At 48.3% G+C, this 23,232-nt stretch overlaps 1 protein-coding gene across 1 annotated transcript in view; it reads left to right on the top strand.

The window, feature by feature from the left end:
- Nucleotides 1-964: 964 nt before the first annotated feature.
- Nucleotides 965-23,232, top strand: part of LOC133220473 (store-operated calcium entry regulator STIMATE-like) — a 37,803-nt gene continuing 15,535 nt past the window's right edge. The window contains exons 1-4 of the mRNA XM_061368639.1: nt 965-1,110; nt 14,868-14,916; nt 16,058-16,153; nt 19,028-19,149. Of these exons, the coding sequence (XP_061224623.1) occupies nt 1,005-1,110; nt 14,868-14,916; nt 16,058-16,153; nt 19,028-19,149 (373 nt within the window). The 5' untranslated portion in view covers nt 965-1,004. The remainder of the gene's footprint in view (nt 1,111-14,867; nt 14,917-16,057; nt 16,154-19,027; nt 19,150-23,232) is intronic.

Raw genomic sequence — 23,232 nt, 5'->3', positions numbered from 1 at the left:
CATCTCCATAGAATCCCAAACTGGTTTGGGTTGGAAGGGACCTTAAAGCTCATCCAGTTCCAAGCCCCTGCCATGGACACGGACACCTTCCACTAGAGCAGCTTGCTCCAAGCCTCATCCAAACAGGCCTTGAATCCCCTGCACCCCCATCTCCATCCCCATCCCCATCTCCTTCCTCATCCCTGTCCCTTTCTCCATCTCCCTCCCTGTTCCCATCTCCATCCCCATCTCTATGCCCACCCTTTTCCCACCTCCACCCCCACCCCCACCCTATTTCACATGTCCATCTCTTCCCCACCCCTGTCTCCCTCCCCATTCCCATCACCATCTTGATCCCAGTCTCCCTCCTTATTCCCATTTCCCATCTGCCTCTCTATTGGAATCTCAATTGGTATTCCTCTCCCCATCCTCCTCCCTGTCCTCATCTCCATCCTGATCACAATCTCCCTCCTTATTCCCATCTCCCTCCCCATACCTATCTCCATCCTGATCCCAATCTCCCATCCCCATTTTCCTCTCTATCCCCATGCTGATCCCTATACCCATCCCATTCTCCCATCCCCATTTCCACTCTCTACCCCCATCCTGATCCCTACCCCCATCTCATTCTCCTTTCCTTATCCCAATCTCCCTCTCCATACCTACCTCCATCCTGATCCCAACCTCCCATCCCCATTTCCCTCTCTATCCCCATCCTGATCCCTGTCCCCATCCCATTCTCCCTCCTTATCCCCATTTCCCTCTCCATCCCTGTCATCACCACCATCCCCCTTCCCATCTCCCTCCTCATTTCCATCCCCGTCACAAGCTCCCTCATTAGCCCCATTCCCTATCCCAGTCCCACCCCGTCCCGCCCGCTCCCGGGTGTGGCCGTTCGTTCCGCCGGGGCGGGCCGGGGCGGGCCGGGGGGCGGTGGCTGCTCGGGGGCCGCCTTTGTGCGCGGCGGGGCCGTTTCGCCCTGCCCTGTTCCGAGCGGTCCCGCACCTCCGCGCCGCGCTCCCTCCATGGCCCCGCGCCCCGCTCACGGCTGCGGCAGCGGCGCTCTGCTGGGGCGCTTCGGGGTCCTGCTGCAGGCGCTGCTGGCCCTGTGCGCCTTCAGCACCCTCATGCGTGAGTACCGGGGTGCGGAGGGGGCTCTGGGTGCCTCTCAGCCGGCGCTGCCGGGGTGCTCGGGACCCGTTTCCTGATAAACACCAAGTTCTGCGTTGTCTATGACGGGGCTTAAAGCGGAGTGCGGGAGTTTGTTAGCGGCGCTGAGCAGGCGGTTGGGGCGCCAGATGCTGCTGCTTCAAACTCTTGTTTCCAGCCTTAATCTGATGGTAATGAAGCACCGCCAAGTTGCGGCTGTATCTGTTCAGATTGGCTCCGCTTGCATGAGCGATTGCTCAGTCGCTCAGAAGATTTTAATGAAGCGTGAGAGCTAATGGGGTAACCTGGTGATTTACAGGGAGGAAGCAAAAATATACCCCAGGGTGGGTGTTGGATGCGGCGTTGCTTGATTAGAGCCGTAGTGGCCCGGCTGTGATGTGGGGTTTAACTTTGCTTTAACTGTGAAGTTTGGGGGCTGAAAGGCTGGGGAAGGAGGTTCCTGGGGTATATGGTTGCTGTGGAGGGGTGGTAGGAGCAATGGGAAGGTGGGGAACCCTGAAACCTGAGAAGGACCTGGGAAACTTTACTGGTTTGTGCTGCAGCTGCGTTTTCCTCAGAGCAACGTGTTGCTTCTCTGTAGGGTTAAGTGGTTTAACACAAGCTGGATAACGTGCCAGAACTCGATCTGGTTTCCTTGTTTAAAACCCTGTGGTGACGGTGAACTAAAACTTCCAAGTTTTCTGGCTCGGTAGCTGCACGTTTTGAGGCTCATTTGCCCCTTTCTGCCTTCTGGAAACCACTGCCAAAGTGCTGCGGTTAACGCCGAGCTGCCAGGGGATTCTGCGACAAGTTCTTCCTGTGATAACAGATAGCTGTTTCCAGCTGGAGTAGCCCAGTTGGAACACTTCACTGCTTGTGTTTCACCAAGTAGTGACAGTAAGGACTAGTTGTGTGTGTCTGTTCCCCTTAGTGATGTGCACGTATGGGTTAATTGTCCCATAAACTCCACGGGGTGTCTGGTAAAATCAAGGACATCAGTTCATTATATCAGAATACTCCTGTGGATGAAGGCTGTGTAACCCCTGCTTAGCAAATCATCAACCCTAAGCTAACCTCCCCCTGGTGCAGGGGCTGATACTTCCTTGAACATCAACCACCTCATGGTTAATGAGGAGAAACTGAAAGCTGATCCTGTTGTGGTTTCGTTGTGAATCAGCTCAGTGTCTAAAGCTGTGAACAAAACTGCTGGCTGGGCCCCCAAAAGCAGATGTGTTTACAGCCCTGGGATCTCAACCGCAGCACCTCCTCTGGCTGCAGCTGAGCTGGTGGTCCCTTACTCACCCCAACTGCCTCTTATCTGTGCCCTGTTCGCTCCCCATGTCGGGAGGGTTTCTCAGGTCTGCTGTTGGGGCTGTTTGTGTGCACGCTTCTAACCCACACTGGTTGTATCAGACTTACCAATGACTTTACATTAGACACTAACTTAAGCAGCTTTTGGGTTATTCATGTGGCCTGTTTGGATGGGAGCCTCTTGAGCTGGTGGTGATGTGTGTCCATCTTATAGATACTCATAGATATCTGGGAACCTTGACTGCATCTTCATGAGCCCATCATCAAGCCAGGCAGCCCCAGCTGAAACAGAACCTGGGACACTGCTGTTACTGGAGTCAGTGTCAGCCCTTCTTGGGTACTTCTTCCTTCAGTACTGTGACATCCCTGGGAGTGGATTTCTGCTGCTTGTGTGTCTGTCACTTCTGCTTTAATGGGATGTTGCAGGCCAGCTTGCTTGGTGTTACAGGTCAGTGCATGGAAATTCATTTCCCATCTGAACCCAAGCCAATGCTTTTTGTGTTCCTTCTACTTTAAAGTACCAGCTCAGCTGTAGGAGCACCTGAATTTGAACAGTTAATGTTTCCAAATTGCATAGATATGGTTCAGAGCACTAGATGTTTTCACATCTACAGGAACTCCAACTCAGAGTAACACGATGCTCTGCAGAGTTTTGCATGTGGGTGTGCACAGGATGTGCTCACAGAGTGCACATGCCAGTGTGGGTCCCAAGTATAGCCTATTGCAGGAAGGATAAGATTATATGTTTTTATCAGAAGAGTTTGTGTCCTTGTAGTTCTGTCTCTTGAGGCTGTGGAAAGAGTCTCTCCTGCCAAACTGGCAGGAGAACCCAGCAAAGGAGGAAGTTAGTGTCGCATGATTGTCTGAATGGGATGACTGGTGTGGTTGCTCCCATTGCTGTGGGATACATGAAATGCATTGTGAAAAGAGGTCCCAGAAGTAAATGATGCCCAGCCTTGGTAGGGAGTCAGGAAAGCTGGTTAGTGTGGTTATTTTAGCCGTCAACTCCCATAAGCAATGGTGATGACAGTTCATTTGAGCCTGCAAACACTTGCTTTTCCAGCAAGGAGGTCTTTAAGGCTGTAGTAAAGCCTAGTTCCAGTACGTCTTGGGGCTTGCTGTGATTGCAACTTTACCCCATTTGGTAATCAAATGGCAACGAGTTGTTGCCCTTCCCATGTGCCTGTGGTGGCTTTGGAGGCGCTTTGGCTGTAAGGATACTTGCAAGGGCCGAGACACAAATACTAGAAAGAAGAGGCAGTGAAGCCAAGCAGATGTGTGTGTGTGTGTGGCAATCCAGTTTCCTCTGCAAGAAGTAGCCCTTGGGGAGGTGAGGACTTGGAGGAGTGTGGATAATTGTGCAATCCCATCTGAAGTCATTTGTAATGCTTTGCCTCGATGCTCACTCGTGAAAGTGGAGAAGGCACATTGCAGCCGTCTCAGCTGCAGATGCTGGGTGTGATTTGGGGGTTGAGTCCCTGTAGTTGCTGCTGTTTGTTTAAACCTTTTGAAGCAGATTTGGGGAGTTAAAGGATCTTTTCCTCCAATGTGAATGGGAAAAGCTTTCCTTTGAGCTCGTAAACTTGTTTTCTACCCCACCACAAAGGGCATGTAAGAATATTTATCGCTGTCCCAGCTTCCTCTTTCTGAAACTGTCTTGGCAGCTCTGAGCTGAATGAGGCTTAGCAGCACTTGTGCTGCAGGTGTCAGAATAGACTTGGGTCTTACAGATAGTTCATACTGCCAGACAAGGAGAGCTGTGTTGGAGTGAGCTGTGTATCTCCCTCTGCACAGTGAAACCTGGTTTTCAGCTGGACATTTGAAGATGTCTTGATCCTGCCTAATGTGGCAGCAGTGTCCCTTTATCTCCTCTTGCACATCACTGCTGCATGCGTTCTTCTTGCTCATCGTGCCTTAAGTTTACTTGAAAAAGCAGAGCTGTTTGTGGCACAGTGATGGAGCTGCTTTGTTAGCAGCTTGGTGGTGTATTGTGTGCTGGTCCAAGCAGCTTGTCCTGAGGCAGGACCACAGAAGAGGACTTTGCCAGACCGACTGTAAAAGAAGCAGTGTCTCTTCGCTATGGAAAACTGCTGGTAAAGAGCATAAGAAGTATCATTTGCTCTATGGTGTGTGCTTTCCTGGTCTCTGTGGACTTACCAGCTGGCCTTGCAGTGCATTTTTCACCAGGATGGTGGGATTGGTTAGTGAAAATGGGAAGCAGCATCCTAATGTATGGAAGTGACTGAACTTTGAGAGGGACTAGTAGAGGCCCTAGTAGTCATCTCCACCTGACAAGTCAAACTTAAGCAACCTGTTGTGACTTTTTAGTAGGCTACGTAGTGTTAGGAGAAAGGGTGATGGTTTAAAACTAAAGGAGGGTAGACTCAGACTGGATATAGGGAAGAAATCTTTTACAGTGAGTGTGATGAGACACTGGCACAGGTAGCCCAGGGAGGTGGTGGATGCCCCATCCCTGGAAATATTCAAGGTCGGGTTGGATGAGGCTCTGAGCAAACTGATACAGTTGAAGATGACCCTGCTTGTTGCAGGGTGCTTGGACTAGATGAGCTTTAAAGGGCCCTTCCAACACAAACCTTTCTATGGTTCAGGCTTGTTGCTGTATGTAGTTTGAATTGCTGCTGTTTCTGTGGTTCAGAATTACCCCGAGTGCTTTCTGTGCCGTGTTTTGACTTTAGCGCTGAAAACCTCTCGTAAGGTTGGGTGGAGTGTGAGTGCATGTCAGAAAAGCGAAGAAGTGAACGGTAGAGCAGTTGATCTGTTCAGACTTCCATTCTGTTTTTACAGTCAGTTTAAAGGGACATGAAAGCACTGTCCCATGCCCAAGACAGGCTCTGCTGACTTTGCTTCTTCTAACACAACCGTGTAGCTGTGTTTGATTTTGATTATTCACAAACACACACATACTTATTTAAATGGCAACTTCTTCACTGCAGATGCTTTCCCTCTAGGGGAAAACAAAGCCACAAAGTTTAACTGTGTCTCCGGAGGTGCTTTGTGGACTGCAGTAGCCCCTTTACACGTAGGTTAAGCAGAAAGCTGCATATGGCAGGGCTCTCAAGACGTTTTTCTGCTTCAGTGCATCTGAAAACTGGCTGAGCTGGAAAGCGCGCGTTGCGCATTGTAAGCTGGAAAGTCTGTGCAGCTCTTGATGTGCTTCACTGAGCCACGTGCAGCTCTCGACAAAGCTTTTGCATTTCAGCTGTTGATGACGTTGACCTCTTCTTGGAAGTCGCCTTTTGAACAGCGCAAGCTGCCCTGAGGTTCCTGGTGGTTTCTGAAGGAACCAATGGATGGGGTGAGCTGAGAAATGAGCTGGTGAACTAGGACTGCATGAGGAGTTGTCCATCACCCAGGGCTGCGAAGCACCTTGCTGAATTCATTCTGCAGCATGTGGTGAGCAGCTGATATTACAAGTGGTTTTTAACCCTGTACAAGAAACTTTACTGGGAAATAAATCTTCTGTGATTGAGATGGAGCAGTTAGAGCTTCATGGAGGAGTCTGTTAAACTTCCAGCTGATTTTTAACAGCATTTGTGAGAAAACTGCATGGCAGACTTTAACAGTAACTATCAGCCCAGTTGCATCGCTTCATTCTTCAAGTGGTGCCCTCTCAATCTTGGCTCTTGTGGTGTTAAGATAAAACGTTTCTTGTCTAAACCCTATTCTTCAAGGCACTGACTCGAAATGATGCTTTACCTGGATAGAGTCACTACTGCTTTTGGGTGAGATGGTTTAGTGTGAGGTGTCCCTGCCCACAGCAGGGGGGTTGGAACTGGATGATCTTAAGGTCCCTTCCAACCCTAACTATTCTATGATTCCCCCAGGACAGAGTTAAATAAAACACTCTACATTTGAGCTGCAGCCCAGCTCCAATCCAGGTCTCTTACAAGACTTACTGTGTCATCAAATATATGCCTTGTCCTCAATATGCAAAGCATGGCTGGTGTTTATGATCCCAAAGCTGTTTGTGACCCCTTGGCATGTGGCTATAATGATAACAGTAAAAATCCACATTGAAAGCAGGCACACAGGGTGGAGCTTAAACCTGAGAACCAAAGTACTGTATGGCCTTCATTTGGGCAGTTAGGGTTTCCATATGGATCAGTGTTCCAGCTGAGGCTCCTATACATCCCTACAGGGTGGATGATGGGGAAGTGGTGCCACTTCGTGAGTTCTGAGCTTCCCCTGCACTAGACCTGCAGATGAGTCTGGATCTGTGTGGGGAGTAGGAGCATATGGGCTAAACAGTGTCAGCAGGTACACGAGAAAGGGGAGGGGAGATCAGCTGTTAGCTGAGATCTCAGGGAGGAAAGACATTGAAGTCTTTGGTTAGGAAAGAGCAGAAGTAATTCTTATGGTCCACCTACATCAGCCTCACTGTGCAGCACCCTGCAGGGTTTTGCATAGGACTGTTGCTCCAGCAGACAGTTCTGAATGCTCAGACCTGGTCCATGTATGCTTCTCTAACAAACCTTCTAGTCCACAATAAACCCCCTCTTCTTATCTAAAAGATGCTGTAGAACAGCTCAGCAACAGCTGGGTATCTTCAGCAGGAGCTAGCTCAGTCTGTGTACTTCCCTGCTGCCTCATTTCTTGCAGAGCCAGAGATAACCCAGAACGCATCGTCTGTTCCTATTACTTTCCTAAAGTATCCCCTCTTCCAGTTTTGCTAGGTCCTTGGAGCATTGCTACGAGGGTGTTTGAGGATGAATGACTAAATACGAGTGCAGACTGGAGGATGTTAAGTCAGTAGCATAAGTCTTCTTAAACCACTGGTAGGACTTTCTCTGCTCCCTGAACTGATGGAGGGTGAACGCTTTGAGCCGCCCCACACACTTGTGTCACAAGCAGCACGTTGGCTGCTCTCTGCAAACGGTGGCTGCTGCTTCCTCCTATTGTGTCTGGGTTTGAGCTGCCTGAGTAGCTGCATGCTCAGGCTAAGAATAGTGCAGACCCCAGGGTTTTGGTCTCTGTATCCTGCCTGTTGGCTTCTTTCCTGCCTGGGGCCGGGAAAAAGCCTGTGAAAGGGTGTGTCCTTCAAAATAGGTTGAAATTGTGTTATTGGAGACTGTACAGCCCGTAAATAACACGGAGGATGGGCAGGGGTAGAGCTGCTGTTTCCTGTCTGGTACCGTAGCGCTGGGTCCTCTTCTGTAAAGGCCAGAAATAAAGTCCTCATCCTCACTAGTGTGGTGGTGCTCCAGGGATGGGCTTTATAGTAGACAGTTTAGCTTTTCTCTTAAAAGCAGGTAACCAGTTCTGGACACTGCAGCCTTCGCTTTTGATGGACCATTCACAACCATATTAAAACTTCAGCACTTTCTCTAAGTGCTTCTAATATCAGGTTCACTTTCAGTCTTCAACATCTGGGGCCTGTCACTGAGCTCAGTGGGGTCAGGCTTGCATCTCCTCTAAATCAGGTCCTAAAAGCTTTGTTTGTTGAGTCCACACCTCCCTTACAAAGCTCAAACTCTTGAATCCTTTGGTTGATTTCAGTAAGATTTATCAAGGAGGTGGGCTGACCTTCAGCCAAACTTCTCCTAGAGAATCAAGTTTCCCCCTTTAAGCCTGATTTAGTAGTGTGTTTTGCTAGTCCACAGCTAATTCTGCCTCAGTTAGGGGGTTTATTTCCAAGAGGCCCCTGTGCTGATGCATTTGTCTGGATGCAGTGTGGGGTCAGTGGGAGTGCAGGGAGGGTGCTGCATGCATGAGTGCTGCACCACAAGTGGGCTGAGGAGCAGCACAAGGGAATTGGGTGTTTGGTGCTGTTTTTTGTTTGATTGTAATAGAGAATTTGTTTAAAACCAGAAGTAGACTGTGGGACTGCATTGCTGCAGACTCAGGTTATAATGGGTATAATTAAATATGTATGTCACTATATATAACTGTTTTTATATGTATATGTGAGATATATATTTACATATATAATGTAACTCCCCTATAATTACCTTAGTATAGGGGAGTTATGTGTGTCTAGAACAGGCAAAGCTGTCCCCTTCTTCATGACTTGACCTTGCAAACGAAGATTTGGGAAGGGCTTTACCCACCCTTACTACAAGCATGCTGATGACTAAACAGGCCAACGTGGGACAGGCAAATCCAGTTGCAAAAAGCACAGTGAAAGGTCTCCTTGGGTGGAATAAGTGGGGCACGATTCTTTCTACGTTGTCTTTTCTCCTTGAGACTAGATCTACCTGTGTTCTCAAAGGAGACAACGGCGTTATGTATGGTGTTGTCTCCAAGTCACCCGATTGAAGGCCAAGGTGGACCACTGATGGTAGTCAGTATGGCCAAGGCTGAGGTATTGTTTCAGGGAGTCCTTATATCTCTTGTTTGGGGCGCTTCTCTTGCGGCAACTTGTTACTGCATCAGGAAAACACCACAATAAATGTCTACCTGTTATTACTCTGAAAAAACCCCAGAGAGAATGGCTGTCAGTGAGCTTTTATCTTCTAGTTTTCTGACGATTTACAGATCTGTAATGAAAACCTCTCCTCCCAAACTTGTTTCTTTACATTTCACAGGTTCTCATGTACATGTCCAGCTTCCACCCAGCCTAGTGGCCCTAAGGGGATTTCAAGTGTATAAGGCCTTTATCCTCCTTGACTGAAGAGGAAGGGCTTGGCACTGTTTTGTTTCCTGCCCTGCCCTTTCTCACTCATAGGCAGGGGATGTCTCTCATTGTCACTCATCCTCCTTCCCTTTCATTTCCCCTTCACAGCTTTTTATCTGCAGCAACCAGAGCCAAGTAGAGGAAGAGTGGTCGCTTATGAGGACAGCAACTCCAGACTGGCATCTCTCTGGTGCTTGGCTCCTGTTTAATGGGATAGATATGGGACCCTTCTTCTGACTCCTCTAGGAGCATCTTCTTCCCACCTACCCAGCCTTTCCTTGGGATGCTTTGGACCATGTGGCAAGTCTAGATGGTCACACAGCACTTCACCTCCCTGCTGCATCAGGGCTGTGTGCCTTGGAGCAGCCTCTATGCTTCAGTTTGGGACTTCATAATGCTTTTATTGATCTTGAGGACTGTCTTTGAAGCCTTTCTGAAGGCAATGCACTTGTACAGTGTGAGCTGGTTTACTGCTGGCATCCACCTCTTTTACTGTTAATTGAAATTTAAATGGAATCACTTGGAATTAAATTAGCATGGGCTCAGTGCAGGTGTGGGTCCTGCAGGAAGAACCTGGACAAGCACTCTCAGTGTTCCTCCATTCAGCAGCTTGTATTTCTGTGGTGCTTGCTGTAGCATCCTGCTCTGTTACAAGGGCCCTCAGCCACGAACTATGAGGTCTTCATCTTTGTTTCACCCAGCATCTCCCATCAACTTGTGACATCTCTGCAGCAGCAGTATCACCACTGGGTGGTTTTGTGCTGTCAGACGTAGAACTCCTGAATTTGGTACTCTTCGGAACAAATAGCTTTGCTCTGGTAAAAGGGGCAGCTCAGTAGGCCACTGACACCAGCTAGGATTCACCTTAAACATGGTGCAAACACCCAGACTTTACACCACCAATAGCAGTGTGAGTTGAGGCTGATTTCTCAAGCTTCCCCACTTGAACTCAATCCTGGAGCAATTGTTCCCAACCTGTACTCAACTTTGCTGCTTTTAGACTTTACACATTTGCCTGGAAGCTTTCCTGTACCTCTGGTACGCACTGGTGTTTTCTTTCCCTTGGAAAGATTGATGGGGAGGGAAAGGGATCTAAAACCTCATGTGCATTTGACTTGCTTAATGTGTTATTAGGCCTAGTTTCTTGTTTAGTGTTACTGGTTGTGAAGTCCTGCTTCCTAGTGATGATATAAAAAGGCATGAAGTGAGATTGGGCTTTCTGCAGAGGTGTGCAGTCACATTGCTTCCTTGCAAAAGCCAGCTTGCTTTACAAATGGACAAAGCTGAGGAGGGAAGCAGAGTTAAAATAGAATCATAGAATCAACTGGGTTGGAAAAGACCTTTAAGATCATCAAGTCCAGCCTTAACCCCAGGACTGCCAAGTCCACCACTAACCAACCCATGGCACTGAGTGCCTCTCCATCCAAAATAGTTGATACCGTGACTGTAGCAGTCTTATGAGGACAAATTCCTGATAACTTCTGGTGTAGACCCAGGACATGCTAGTCTTGTATTTAACCTAATGGGATGTCAGTTCTGTCCCATTTATGCAACCCTTTGTGCACTAAACTCGATTTGTAGTTGGGTGTAGGTGCTAGAATGTCAATATCCCATATTTGTTGGCTTGATGCATGTATAAGATGCACAGCTTGGGGCGGACTGGTGTGTCTGAGCCATAGAAGCAAACCCACATTGACAGCTGGTGGAAAACCGAGTTGACCCCAGTGAGTAGAGACCTGTTTTAAGAAGAGCAAAGGAGACTTCAGCCTTTCTCCAGCCTCAGCCAGCTGAGCTGTGCATGCCATGGCTTGGAAGGGAACAGGGACACTGCAGTTGCTGCTCAGGCTGTTGCTTCAGAGCCCACTCTGCTCCCAAAGCACAGAAGCAGCAGTGCTGCTTCCAAGCTGACTTCATCAGCTCCTTGAGTGTTCAAAGACCTGGTGCTGCTTTTATGTGGATTTAGTGTCACCCCTGCCCTCTGGGTGACGGCTACCAAAGGACTCTGCTGCCTCTTCAAGCTCTGTTGGTCTTGACTGGATTCTAGTTCCATTTGGAGACAGCCTGCTGCACAGTAAATGCCCTATTAAGCAGTTAATTATTTCTCTATAATACTAGCTTTTATCTTTAATACAACAGTTTTACTGTCTCTGATAATTACACAGTCTCGGATAACTCTCTTAAATCTAATGAGGCATGACAAGCTGTGTTCAACAAGGCAAGACACCATTAACTTCTTGCCTCTTACTTGTCATCTTATCGTGCTGAATTACTGTATTTCTAGCCTGAGTGGCTGTGGATACGTAACATGTCACTTCTCATTAAGAAAATACTGAGAATCATCCCGGTGCTCTCATGGTCAGGTTAGTGGTCAGCTTGGTGGCCTACAGACCCCTCCAACTGCAGCATCATGCTCTTGGCCACATGAGCTGAGCATGATAGGTTCAGTTTAGGTACTTCTGGCTCTTCAAACAGCTAGGTTGGTCCATGGGTCTCTTGTTTATGGGTGAGTGAAATGCAAGTGGCCTTTTGAAGGGCATCAGGGATGACAGACCTTGTTTGTGTTGGTGGAAGTTACTGCTTCATCAGGGATTGTAGTGATAGGACAAGGGGTGATGGGTTGAAACTGAAACAGGGAAAGTTCAGGTTAGATATAAGGAAGAAGTTCTTCATTGTGAGGGTGGTGAGGTGCTGGCACAGGGTGCCCAAAGAAGTGCTGAATGCTCCATCCTTGCCGGTGTTCAAGGCCAGGTTGGACTTGGGCAACATGGTCTAGTGTGAGGGGTGTCCCTGCCCATGGCAGGGGGTTGGAACTGAATGATCTTAAGGTCCTTTCCAACCCAAAGGATTCTATAATCTTGTGGTGGGATTTAGCTGGATAAGGGAAACAATGTGTTTTTTTCTGGACAGGGATAGGACACAAACTGCTGCATCAGTGCCTGGTGTAACTTGACATGACTGCTGCTTCATTACTCATTAATGTCAGTAATGAATCAGATCGTTGGAGTGCTGCTTTTCTATGGATTGGATAGTGTCACTAAAACCCCTCCATGTGCTTGATTGAAATCCTGGGCTATGGGGATTGTCTTTTCATATATTGTGCTTTCACCCTGCCAGTAAGAGTAGTGCAAAGTTGTACTTCTGGAATGTTGAGGCTCAGGCAGGGAAGCTCCTGCATCCTTCCAGGCTGGACCAGGAAGGCATTTCAGGGGAATGAGCCCAGGCTGTCCCGTGGGTCAGATGTGCTCAAGTGCATCTGGGCTGAGCAGGTCAGTTAATTACTGTCTAGATACAGAACAGCAAAGAGCCCTCTGTTTGGGATGTGTCCATCCGATGCCTTGGTGCTTTACCCCAGCCTTTACTGAGCCTGCTGCTGGCTCTACTTCTTGAGGTGGATTTGCCTTCTGGTCTATGTATGAGTTGTGCTGTCTAAGCTGTGTATTTCCCCACTGAGCATAGGAGGAAAAGCCTTATTTCAGGTTATAACCCCAGTCATTCACATTCCCTGGGGGTATTTTATGGGATGCCCACGGGACTAGCTACTGTGGTGTGCCTGAATTAGATCAGTTCCTGGCTCTAAAAGGGGATTTTTTTTACTTGGAAGCTATTTGCTTCTCTGCAGTTTAATTAACTGAAAGGCTAACAAGTAAGAAGAATGTAAATCTGCAAGAGAGCTGGATATCAAGTTGTGTTTAAAATTGTGCTGGCCTTATCAACAGTGTTGGTGATCTAAACTGGACCAGAGGTGTTGAGTGTGCCCTGTTCCTCCCATGGGCAGTAAGGAAACTCGTGTCTATAGGGACAGAGACGCAGAGCAGAAAGAACATGCAGCTCTGGTGTCCCTGTCTTCATATCCACAAGTTGCCCTGGGAAGTGTCCTCATATGCCAAGAACTGTCAGCAGTGAAAAAAGTCCCTTTGGTTGTACATTTGAAAGCGGTGGATGCTTTCATGAAGCTGGATGGAGATGAAGAAAAAATAGCTGTGATAAAGTGGGATGGTGGGGATGTGTTCTGGCTTCTGGTTGTTTTAAAAGGAGCTACAGGGCTTCAAATTGTGAACACTTGGTTATGATAAAACCTAATCATGTGTTTGGGCTCCTGTAGTGTGTGTCCTCTTCAGTACTCCGTGCAGTGGTTTGCCTGGTTTTGGGCAGAGCTGGGGTGTACAGCAGGATTTGGTGATTGATGCTCACAATAGGTACTCCTGGGGTGGTTTCTGTAACAGGGTCATACAGTGTGTATTGATTCATACTCAAGTGTTCTGCTGCTTTCAGGCTCCTGGTTTCACTAGATGGCACCACCAAGCAGCAGCTCTGCTCTCATCCCTGTCAGGGTGTTAGAGAGAATGCACTGAACCATTATTTCTGACCATTTCCCTCCAAAACCATCACAGCTCCTTATTTTTAGCCCTGGATCCTGTTCAAGTGTGTATGGGGACTGATTGTGACAGCTTTAACCTGCTGGTGGTGACAAGGAGAGTGATTGCAGCAGCAGAGGCGAGGATGGGGAGCTGCATCCTGTGTCCACCTGAGATTTGGAGGCAGCGTGCTTGGGGCAGCAGCTGTAAGGATGATGTCTGTAGCTCTAGATGTAGCTGTTGGCAGCCTTACCACAATGCAAGACAGTGCCACTGAATGCTCTTTACTTCGGGGGTATCCTTTTCTTCTAATTAATAAATCTAATGTAGTGTAAAAGCCTATTCCACATCTGCTTGTTCCAGAGCATTGGTACCTGTGGGTTTAAAGGGAGAAGAGTTGGCCTGGTAGTTGGTGCTTTCTAAGACAGGCTCCTAGCTGGAGTGATAGCAAACCAGTCAATAATGACTTCTGCATGAGATATGGAACTTAGTATTTTTCTATTAGCAGCTCCTGATTGTGGATGTACAAACTGGTTGAGCCCAAGGAGAGCATCAGAGCTCTGTGTCAAATTAACTAGGCCCTTCTGAGATGCTTCTGCAGTGCTCAGTTCATGGAGAGCTTGGGAGCTAGAATCCCAGAATGGTTTGTGTTGGAAGGGACCTTCAAAGCTGATCTAGTCCAGTCCTCCTGCAATGAGCAGGGACATCTTCAACTAGACCACGCTTCTCAAAGCCATGTCCAACCTTGACTTTTCAAGGAAGGAAGAGTTCCATCCACTGTCTTAGGGCATATTCTTGGTGGTACTGAAGCCATGTGTCCAAGATCACTGCTCCACAGTGGTAGCCAGTGGGCATGCAAAATAGTGTGTAATGAGATAAGGTTTTAATCCTAGCTGGCATGGAGCCATATCAGCTCACAGGGGGTTTGGGGATTGGCATTGGTACCTTCATGCTGGAGATGGATGCAGGGCGCTGCATCCTTCAAGGTCTTCTGGTCCTGTTATCTGCAAGAGGAGATGGCTTTATGGCCCTGCTGTGACCCCAGAGCTTAGTGAACTCATGGGCTGTAACCATGTCAGTGTCAGTACCATCATTTGTTTGCCTGGAAGAATTACTAGAGCTGGTAGACAGTGATGATCCCTGCCTAGCTTCCCTTGGGTCACTTCCCATGGCATGATCATGCTGCTGCTGAAGGATGCCAGAATCAAACACCTACCTCCCAAACACCTCTGCTGTGCCTCCTTTTGACCTGTGGGTGCACAATGTCTCTCTGGTCAGTTGGGGGCCAAGTCGCTCGGATTTGCTCAGCTTCAGACTGGGGGATACTGACAGTGCTCCAGAGTTCTTTGACTGCTTCTGCATTGAAGGTTGGCACAGCCTGCACTTGTGTATCGGTTCAGCTCTGCTGGTTGATATAACCTCTCTCATTCTCTTTGCAGTAAAACGATTTAAGGAACCAAAGGCAGAGAGGCGTCCCTGGAGGATATGGTGAGACTTTCATTTGGAGTTTGATTAGCCCATGAATATGGAATACTATTTTCTCTTGTACTGGCAACCTTCTAGGCCCTCTGAATATCTTAGAATCCCAGAGTGGTTTGGGTTGGAAGGGACCTTAGAGCTCCTCCAGCTCCAACCCCTGCCACGGGCAGGGACCCCTTCCACTGGAGCAGCTTGCTCCAAGCCCCTGTGTCCAACCTGGCCTTGAGCACTGCCAGGGATGGGCAGCCACAGCTTCTCTGGGCACCCTGTGCCAGCGCCTCAGCACCCTCACAGGGAAGAGCTTCTGCCTTATCTCCAACCTGAGCTTCCCCTGTTTCAGTTTGAACCCATCACCCCTTGTCCTATCACTCCAGTCCCTGATGAAGAGTCCCTCTCCAGCATCCCTGTAGGCCCCTTCAGACCCTGGAAGCTGCTCTGAGATCTCCAGGCTGAACAGCCCCATTTAGTCATTAAAGGAAATGCTCTGCTCCCAGGGACACTTCAAGAGAGGAGCTGGTGCTCCCTAGAATAGAACTCTCTGTCTAGCTCCTCTAAAAAAGCTTGGGTTTACTGTAGGTGATGGAACAGAGAGGTTTTGGTCCCCTCCAATCTGCTGGCATGGGGGCTGCCTCCCAGACAGGGTCAAGTCTTGTTCTTCAATTCAGTTAACCACTTTGGTGTCCCCTGAGCCAGCTCAGGCATAGCCCAGTCTGTGTTGATGTAAGGTAGCTGGGTATTGCTACCTCTACAAAGGATCTCTGTCTATTGTAGGGTTTATGGGGTGTAGAGAGATGCGCATATGGGTTGGGCTTGAAGTACAGTCAGGGCAGCTTGGTACCATAGAGCTGCCAGTCAGCGTTAGTGATGAAAAGCCTGTCAGTCTCTTCAGTTTGGTTCTTCCTCTGTAATAACTTGGGAATTCAACCGAATTCCCTGTGGATGGGTGCAAACACTGTAAGTTGCTGGTGTATTTATTTATATTCTTTTTCCTTAAGTATCTGGAGTTGTCCAAACTGCCCCTTACCACCACATACAGCTTCTTGGACATCAGTGTGTCTTGGAGGGAAGCAGATCCACACAGGGCCATTGCTTGGGTGACTGCTGTGCTTCTGGTGCTCCGGGATGCTGATTGTTTTGTCTTTTCCTCCAGGTTTTATGATACATCCAAGCAAGCAATAGGCTCCCTCTTCATCCACTTTGCCAATGTTTTTCTGTCAGATCTCACTGAAGAGGACCCTTGCTCTCTGTAAGTATATGAGGTGCTTCACTTCCTATATCTGGAAAAGGAAGAAGCAAGCCTGTTGGGAAATGCCATGCATGGTGGAAACTGATCTATTTGAAGGACTAAGTGGGGATAAACCGTCTTGAGCTTGTTTTCAGGGTATGGGTTGTCTAATGGTCTTTGCAGTCTGATGGAGAAGCGATGGGGTCATGTTTTCGTGATGATCAGAAGTGTCTGGAAATGGACTGGCAAAAATCTGCAGTAAATAATGCAGTGTGGTCTTGAGGAATTGCCACTGAACACAGCCAGCTTGTACGCAGGCATCCAAGGAGCCCCCAGCATCCTGGCCTGGATCAGCACCAGTGCGGCAGCAGGGCCAGGGCAGGGATTGTGCCCCTGCACTGGGCACTGGTGAGACCGCCCCTTGAATCCTGTGTTCAGCTCTGGGCCCCTCACGGCAAGAGAGACATTGAGGGGCTGGAGCGGGGCCAGAGAAGGGCACGGAGCTGGTACAGGGCCTGGAGCCCAAGTGTGATGGGGAAGGGCTGAGGGACCTGGGGGGTTCAGTGTGGAGAAGAGAAGGCTCAGGGGGGACCTGATGGCTGCCTCCAACTGCCTGAGAGGAGGATGGAGCCAGGAGGGGCTGGGCTCTGCTCCCAAGGAACAAGGGATGGGACAAGAGGAACCGGCCTCAAGCTGCACCAGGGCAGGTTTAGATGGAGCTGAGGAACAATTCCTGCCCCAGAGGGTGCTCAGGCATTGGAACAGGCTGCCCAGGGCAGGGCTGCAGGCACCGGCCCTGCAAGTGTTCACACAGCGTGGAGACGAGGCCTCAGTGCCATGGGGCAGTGGTGGCCTTGGCAGTGATGGGAACGGTTGGACTGGATGAGCTTAAAGGGCTTTTCCAGCCTGGTTGGTTCTGTGATTCTATGTCAAATGCCCCGTTTGTTGGCACCCCAGACTTCGTAATTTGGCTGGTCTCAGGGCAGCGTTGAGAATGTTTTCCTAACCATGTGGGTGAAGGTCCAACATATGGATGTAGTTTTTGGATACTCAGTTGCACATAGAATCATAGAATAGTTAGGGTTTGAAAGGACCTTAAGATCATCCAGTTCCAACCCCCCTGCCATGGGCAGGGACACCTCACACTAAACCATCTCACCCAAGGCCCTGTTCAACCTGGCCTTGAGCACTGCCAGGGATGGAGCATTCACAACCTCCCTGGACAACCCATTCCAGTGCCTCACCACCCTAACAGGAAAGAATTTCCTCCTTATATCCAATCGGAACTTCCCCTGTTTCAGTTTTAACTCATTACCCCTTGTCCTATCACTACAGTCCCTAATGAAGAGTCCATCCCCAGCATCCCTATACGCCCCCTTTAGATACATACCTCTTGTAGTCCTGTTTGGGGGCTTTCTAAGCCAGCTTTTGGACTTAATATAGAAGTGCCACCTTTATGTGAGACCAGCCACTTCACAGCTACAGATTTAGTTTAAGAATTACCTTTATCCTGTTTTGATAAACTCCATAAGGCTTCAGAGTGCTGCTGAAAACCTCCTAGCCCACCTCCCTTTTATGCATTAAAGTGCTGCACATTGATATGTTTCTTGCAACAGAGACAAGTTTGGGGCTAAATACAACCTCTGAAATGATTCATTGTTGTTTTAAACATAATGCTGTTAAAATAAACCTGTTCGTACTTGAGAAAGTGCCTTTGGGTTTCAATGTGTGATTTAAGGTTCCCTGTGCATCATGAACAGGCAGCTGAAAACCCTGCAGCTCTGCCTCAGGGCTTTGAGGTTCCCACACTACGTGTCCTGCCCAGTCTAAACCATCAGAGCCTTGCATTTGTATCAGAAGACCCTGATTTAGGCAGCTTGTACCAAGCTGTTCAGAGACTTTGGGTGTAGGAACAGTTAATGTTGTGATTTTCAAAAGCAGAGTGTTATTTTCAGTGTCTAGAGGTAGGATCAAGTTCTAGATAAGGAAATGTTTGTTCCTGTAGCTCTGTGCTTGGTATTGTCTTCATGCTGTAGAAATCTGGCCTCATCTGATGACAGATACTCCAGTAATGGAAAACTGGTCAGAAAACATCAGTCTGATACTTTTTTTTCCTCTAGAGTTCATTAAAATACCAAGTCCTGGATTAGACTTTAGGCCCTGCAATCTGCAGAAGGTCACTGCAGGTCTCCTGCTGCTGGTGCTCTGTCCACTGAGGCTTAAGCATCCAAAGCTGCAGAACAAGCCCATTGAGCCCATATCTCCTGGTAGGGATGGGTTCAGCTGCTGGATCTGCAATGGGACCCTGAACTGGAGGCTTCTGGTGACCCAAGGGTGCCAGGAAGCTGAGCCAGGACCCATCACCTCTCCCAGGAGCTTCTGCCTCTCCATCTGTGTCTGCTCAGAGGAGCCTCTTGCAGCTGCTCACTCAAATGGACTTTATTCCCCTCCTGCTGCACAGCTGGCAGAGCAGCTGTGGTGTCCAAGAAGCTTCCATTTCCTTGTATGAAATTCCAGGAATGTTTGGTTCTGTTTCTCTGGAACTTGGGGTTTCACCTAGTAAGGACAAATGATGCTGCAAATGGAAAGCATCCTTTCTGGGGGTAACTCTTAAGCAAGGCTAGCCCAGGAGGCATTTAATGCTGTGTGAATAAATGAGTGATGCCAGAGACTTGATGGAGCCTTTTTTGCTAAACAGGCTTTGAGCTAAGAAATTGCTGGTAAGGCTGTAGGAATATCCAGTAAAAGAGTGAGGAAGTGAGCTTGGACTGTTAAGTGGGGATTTCTTTTAAATCTTGGTGTGTTTTTTATGGATCCCCATACTGGAAAAAGAACACTTTTAAATAAGAGCACAACTGAAACCTGACTTTTCCTCTCCTGCCTTCTTTTCCTTAGCTACCTTATTAATTTCATCCTTGATGCCACACTGGGGATGCTGCTGATCTGGCTTGGTGTGAAAGTTGTCTCCTGGGTTGTGCAGCATAAGAAGTACACATACCTGGTCTTCGGAGAATATGGTAGGTGTCATAGCCATAACTGCTCCCAGCTATGAATGGGGAGAAGAAAATGGGAGGAATTACAGTTTGGGGATAAAACAAGTGTTATCTCTTCTCCCGGGAGCTCAAGGAGTGTAGCAGTGATCAGTGTACTGTTAAATGCTGGCACATCACTAGGGCGCAGGTACCTCTGCCGCTGCCTTGCCAAGCATACCTGAGCATAGCAGGTTGGTGGTGAAATCCTTGAGTGGATAATAAAGCCCAGGGCATGTATATGATAAATTGAAGTATTTGGGGATGGTGTTGGTGACTCTTGTGGGGTTCTTTCAGGGTTTTTTTCCTAGCCTCTTAGCTCAAAGCAGGGAGGAGTTCTTGCATTTGCCTTGAGCTGTTGTAGGTATCAACAGTAGGGCCCAACCTGGCCCCAGACCCGAGTTCTCAAATGACTTGTGGGGCTGCGGGAGTGAGGGTTGCCAGATAACAACAACTACTACTAATTATTATTGTTACTGTTATTATTAATATTATTATTAATAATAATATATGCATGCCAGGGTCTTGCTTCTCCAATTCCTGCCTTGAGGCAGTTTCAGCAAAGCCTTTCTCAGCCAGCCCCACTAGAGGGTAGCACTGCTCTTTAGAAAGAGCAGAATCAGCTCCAAGGAGAGCAGTGCTGCTCTGAGGCTGCAGGGAAGGGGAAATTAACCCTTTGTCTGTTTGATCATGGAATGGTTGGAAAGGACCTTAAAGATCATCTAGTTCCAATCCAATATTTTTGTTATATGCTTTATATTTTTCCTTATATTTCATTATATCTAATATAACGACAACTTCAGCCTTACTCTAGAAAATACACCCTATTCCCAGTATCACAGTGTGCTAGAGATTGGAAGGGTCCTCAAAAGATCATCCAGTCCAATCCCCCTGCCGGAGCAGGAACACCTAGATAAGGTTACACAGGAACGTGTCCAGGCGGGTCTTGAATGTCTCCAGAGAAGGAGACTCCACAACCTCCCTGGGCAGCCTGTTCCAGTGTTCTGTCACCCTCACTGAGAAGAAGTTTCTTCTCAGGTTTAAGTGGAACCTCTTGTGTTCCAGTTTGTACCCATTTCCCCTTGTCCTTTCATTGTTTGCCACTGAGAAGAGCCTGGCTCCATCCTCGGGACACTCCCCCTTTATATATCTGTATACACTAATAAGGTCACCCCTTAATCTCCTCTTCTCCAAACTATAGAGACCCAGCTCCCTCAGTCTTTCCTCATAAGGGAGATGCTCCACTCCCTTCATCATCTCAGTTGCCCTGCGCTGGACTCTCTCCAGCAGGTCCCTGTCCTTCTTAAACTGAGGGGCCCAGAACTGGACACAATATTCCAGATGAGGTCTCACCAGGGCAGAGTAGAGGGGAAGGAGGACCTCTCTCGACCTACTAACCACCCCCCTTCTAATACACCCCAGGATGCCATTGGCCTTCTTGGCCACAAGGGCACAGTGTCGGCTCATGGTCACCCTGTCGTCCACCAGGACCCCCAGGTCCCTCTCCCCTACACTGCTCTCTAACAGGTCATTCCCCAACCTATACTGGAACCTGGGGTTGTTCCTGCCCAGATGCAGGACTCTACACTTTCCCTTGTTATATTTCATACCAGTCACAGTCCTACCTTTAAGGTGTTAATCATTAAGTATATTCTGAAGGTAGTCTTATTTCTTTCTGTTTTTAGTAGCTGGTCTGATAACTGAGCTGGTGGAACCTGGCCAAAATGAGGATTATCATATAGACCCTATTAGCTTGTGAGCTCTTATTGAAGGTCGCATTCAGCATGTGTAAATGGATCATGGCACAGAATGGAGGGGGTGGTTGGGTTTGTGAAACAGCAGAAGCAGCTACTGTGTAGATGACAACAGATGGGTTGAAATGATGGGACATGAGAGGAAGGAAGAGGGCTTAAAGGCAGCGGTGATCTCCAAAGCAGGTTCAGCATCCTGATAGCATCTATCTGGTGGGGACTACCTATTTTTCCTTAGTGGCTTATTTCCCAGAGTGCTAACACAACACAGGTGAGACAGCAGAGGAATCCAGTTATTCTTGGTTCATGGATGGCACTTTTTCCCTTTTAAGCAGCAAGGACTCGAAGCCCAACCACAGCCAACCCAGGGCACAGCTTCATGTGCCACGTCTGCAGTTGAGCAGAAGCAAGCATTCAAGTGTACTGACTGCTTGCTTTAACCTTGCAGAGCAGTAAGAGCTTGTGTTGAGCTGTCACTGGCCCCTTGCAAGGGCTGGCTTAGACTACAGAAATAGTTTGCTCCTCTGAGGAATTCTTGCTTTCATTAATAGTAGTAAAAGCTACTGCTGTTGCTTGAATTTAGCTCTGGAACTGGGGTTTCAGTATCCCATCCACTGAGCACTGCTCTTGGCGCAGGTCTCTGGCCAGAGTGACCACAATGGAAAAGCTAGGTAGGCGTCAGGTGGCATGCCTGGTGTTATTCTGCTGTAGGCCTAGGGAAGGAAAACACTGCTGTCCTCAGCTCGGGTATTAAGTAGCTTCCAAAACAGTTTGGAAGATGCCAGTAAACTCCATGCAGTTTGATACAGGCTCCAGCAATAAGATCCATTTTCTGGTCTAATTGCTGTACCAGACTTTGTGTTGCTTCCTAATTCTCCTAAGGCCCAGATACATCTCTTGCAGAGGAGGGAAGGTAGAAGGGAAGCACCAAATCCGTGTTGCAGACAGTGCTGAGTGCTATTGCTCCAGCTATCAGAAAAGACTATTTGTGTCTTTGGCCAGTATAACCAGTACCCATCTAGGGTGTGTGTTGGGCGGGGAGGGGAAATCTGTTGCAGCTGCTTCCTTTCTGACCCTCCAGCTCTTGGTTGCATCCCAAACCACTGCAGTTATCCTTTGGTTTGGGCTCCAGTGGTTCCTTCTGCTCTACTGCTGGTAGACCCATCTCCACCGCCTCAGGTGGTCCTTCCTTGTGCGACCACAATAGCTTCATTAACAGAGAAGCAAAGAAAAGGGAAGGGAAAGCACCTAAATCTGTGCTGCTGTTTTAAGTGTCCAGCCATCCAGAACTGTTCTGAAAGATCACTTACTTCCATATGTCCAAAATCCAGGAGACAGCCATTCGGAGATCAGCCCCTCTCAGCCGAAGACTCCTGCAGCCAGGAATGGCCTGGTTCTTAGCTGGTGGAGAGTCAAAGGCTCCTACAGGCTTGTGTTCCTCCATCTCTGCCCAACAGCTTTTGATTACTCTTTGGACTGCCTCTAAGCACAGGAAACAGCATTTTAAGTGGCTGCTGTCTCTTCTGAAGATGTTTGGCTCCAAAGATCAAAGATTGGAGAGCTTTATTCTTCAGCTGGGTTCAAGTAGAGAATGATGGTTGCCTTACACATACTAAAAGCTAACAAACTCCGCAGATGCTCTGTGCACCATTGCTGTAGCAGGGTAGCAGCAGACCATGTCTATAGGTGCCCTCCCTATAGGGGACTTCTGCATGGAAGAGAATTTAAGTTGCAAAGGACTTGGAAGGTGAATAGTCAGGGTATTGGAGGTGCTGCTGGACTTATATGGACTGAGCAGGGGAGATGCTGGCTGGAGTCAGAGCATGCAGGTGAAGCCTGGGTCAGCTTTGTGCCCTGCCCTCTTCTTCTTCCCCTATCCTAAGGCAGCAGCCATATTCCCGGGGGAAATCTATGGATGGCCACAGTGTCCTGATATTTTAGTTGTGTCTAATAACTCTAAAGCATTACTTAAAAGAAATACTCCAGTATTTCTAAGGTAAGCAGATGCTATGAATTTGCATTAAGAGATGGTTTCTGCAGTGTGCAAGTAAAATGCTCTAGGGGAGCAAGGTGGAGAAAAAGAGGGTGTTCTTGCTTGAAAACATCTCTCTGGATGTTGACTTGTGTGTGACTCTGGTTGTGGTCACTGATTAGACAAAGCTTGATGCTCTGTGCTCATCCACTGTCTGGAAAAGGAAAGCCATGTTGCTTGGAGGCCTTTAAAGTCTATTTAGTTGTAGGAGACTATGCTCTGTGCCAGCTGCTGAGTTGAACTGAGGATCCATGTAGGCTGCTTTTGGCCTTGTTGTGATGTTATGGA

The sequence above is a fragment of the Neopsephotus bourkii genome, unplaced genomic scaffold (genome assembly GCF_033783945.1).
Source record: "Neopsephotus bourkii isolate Nb327-2 ecotype Australia unplaced genomic scaffold, CSIRO-AGI_Nbou_v1 NB_1434, whole genome shotgun sequence".
NCBI classification, from domain to species: Eukaryota; Metazoa; Chordata; class Aves; order Psittaciformes; family Psittacidae; genus Neopsephotus; species Neopsephotus bourkii.
This window is presented reverse-complemented; position numbering and strand designations above follow the sequence as displayed.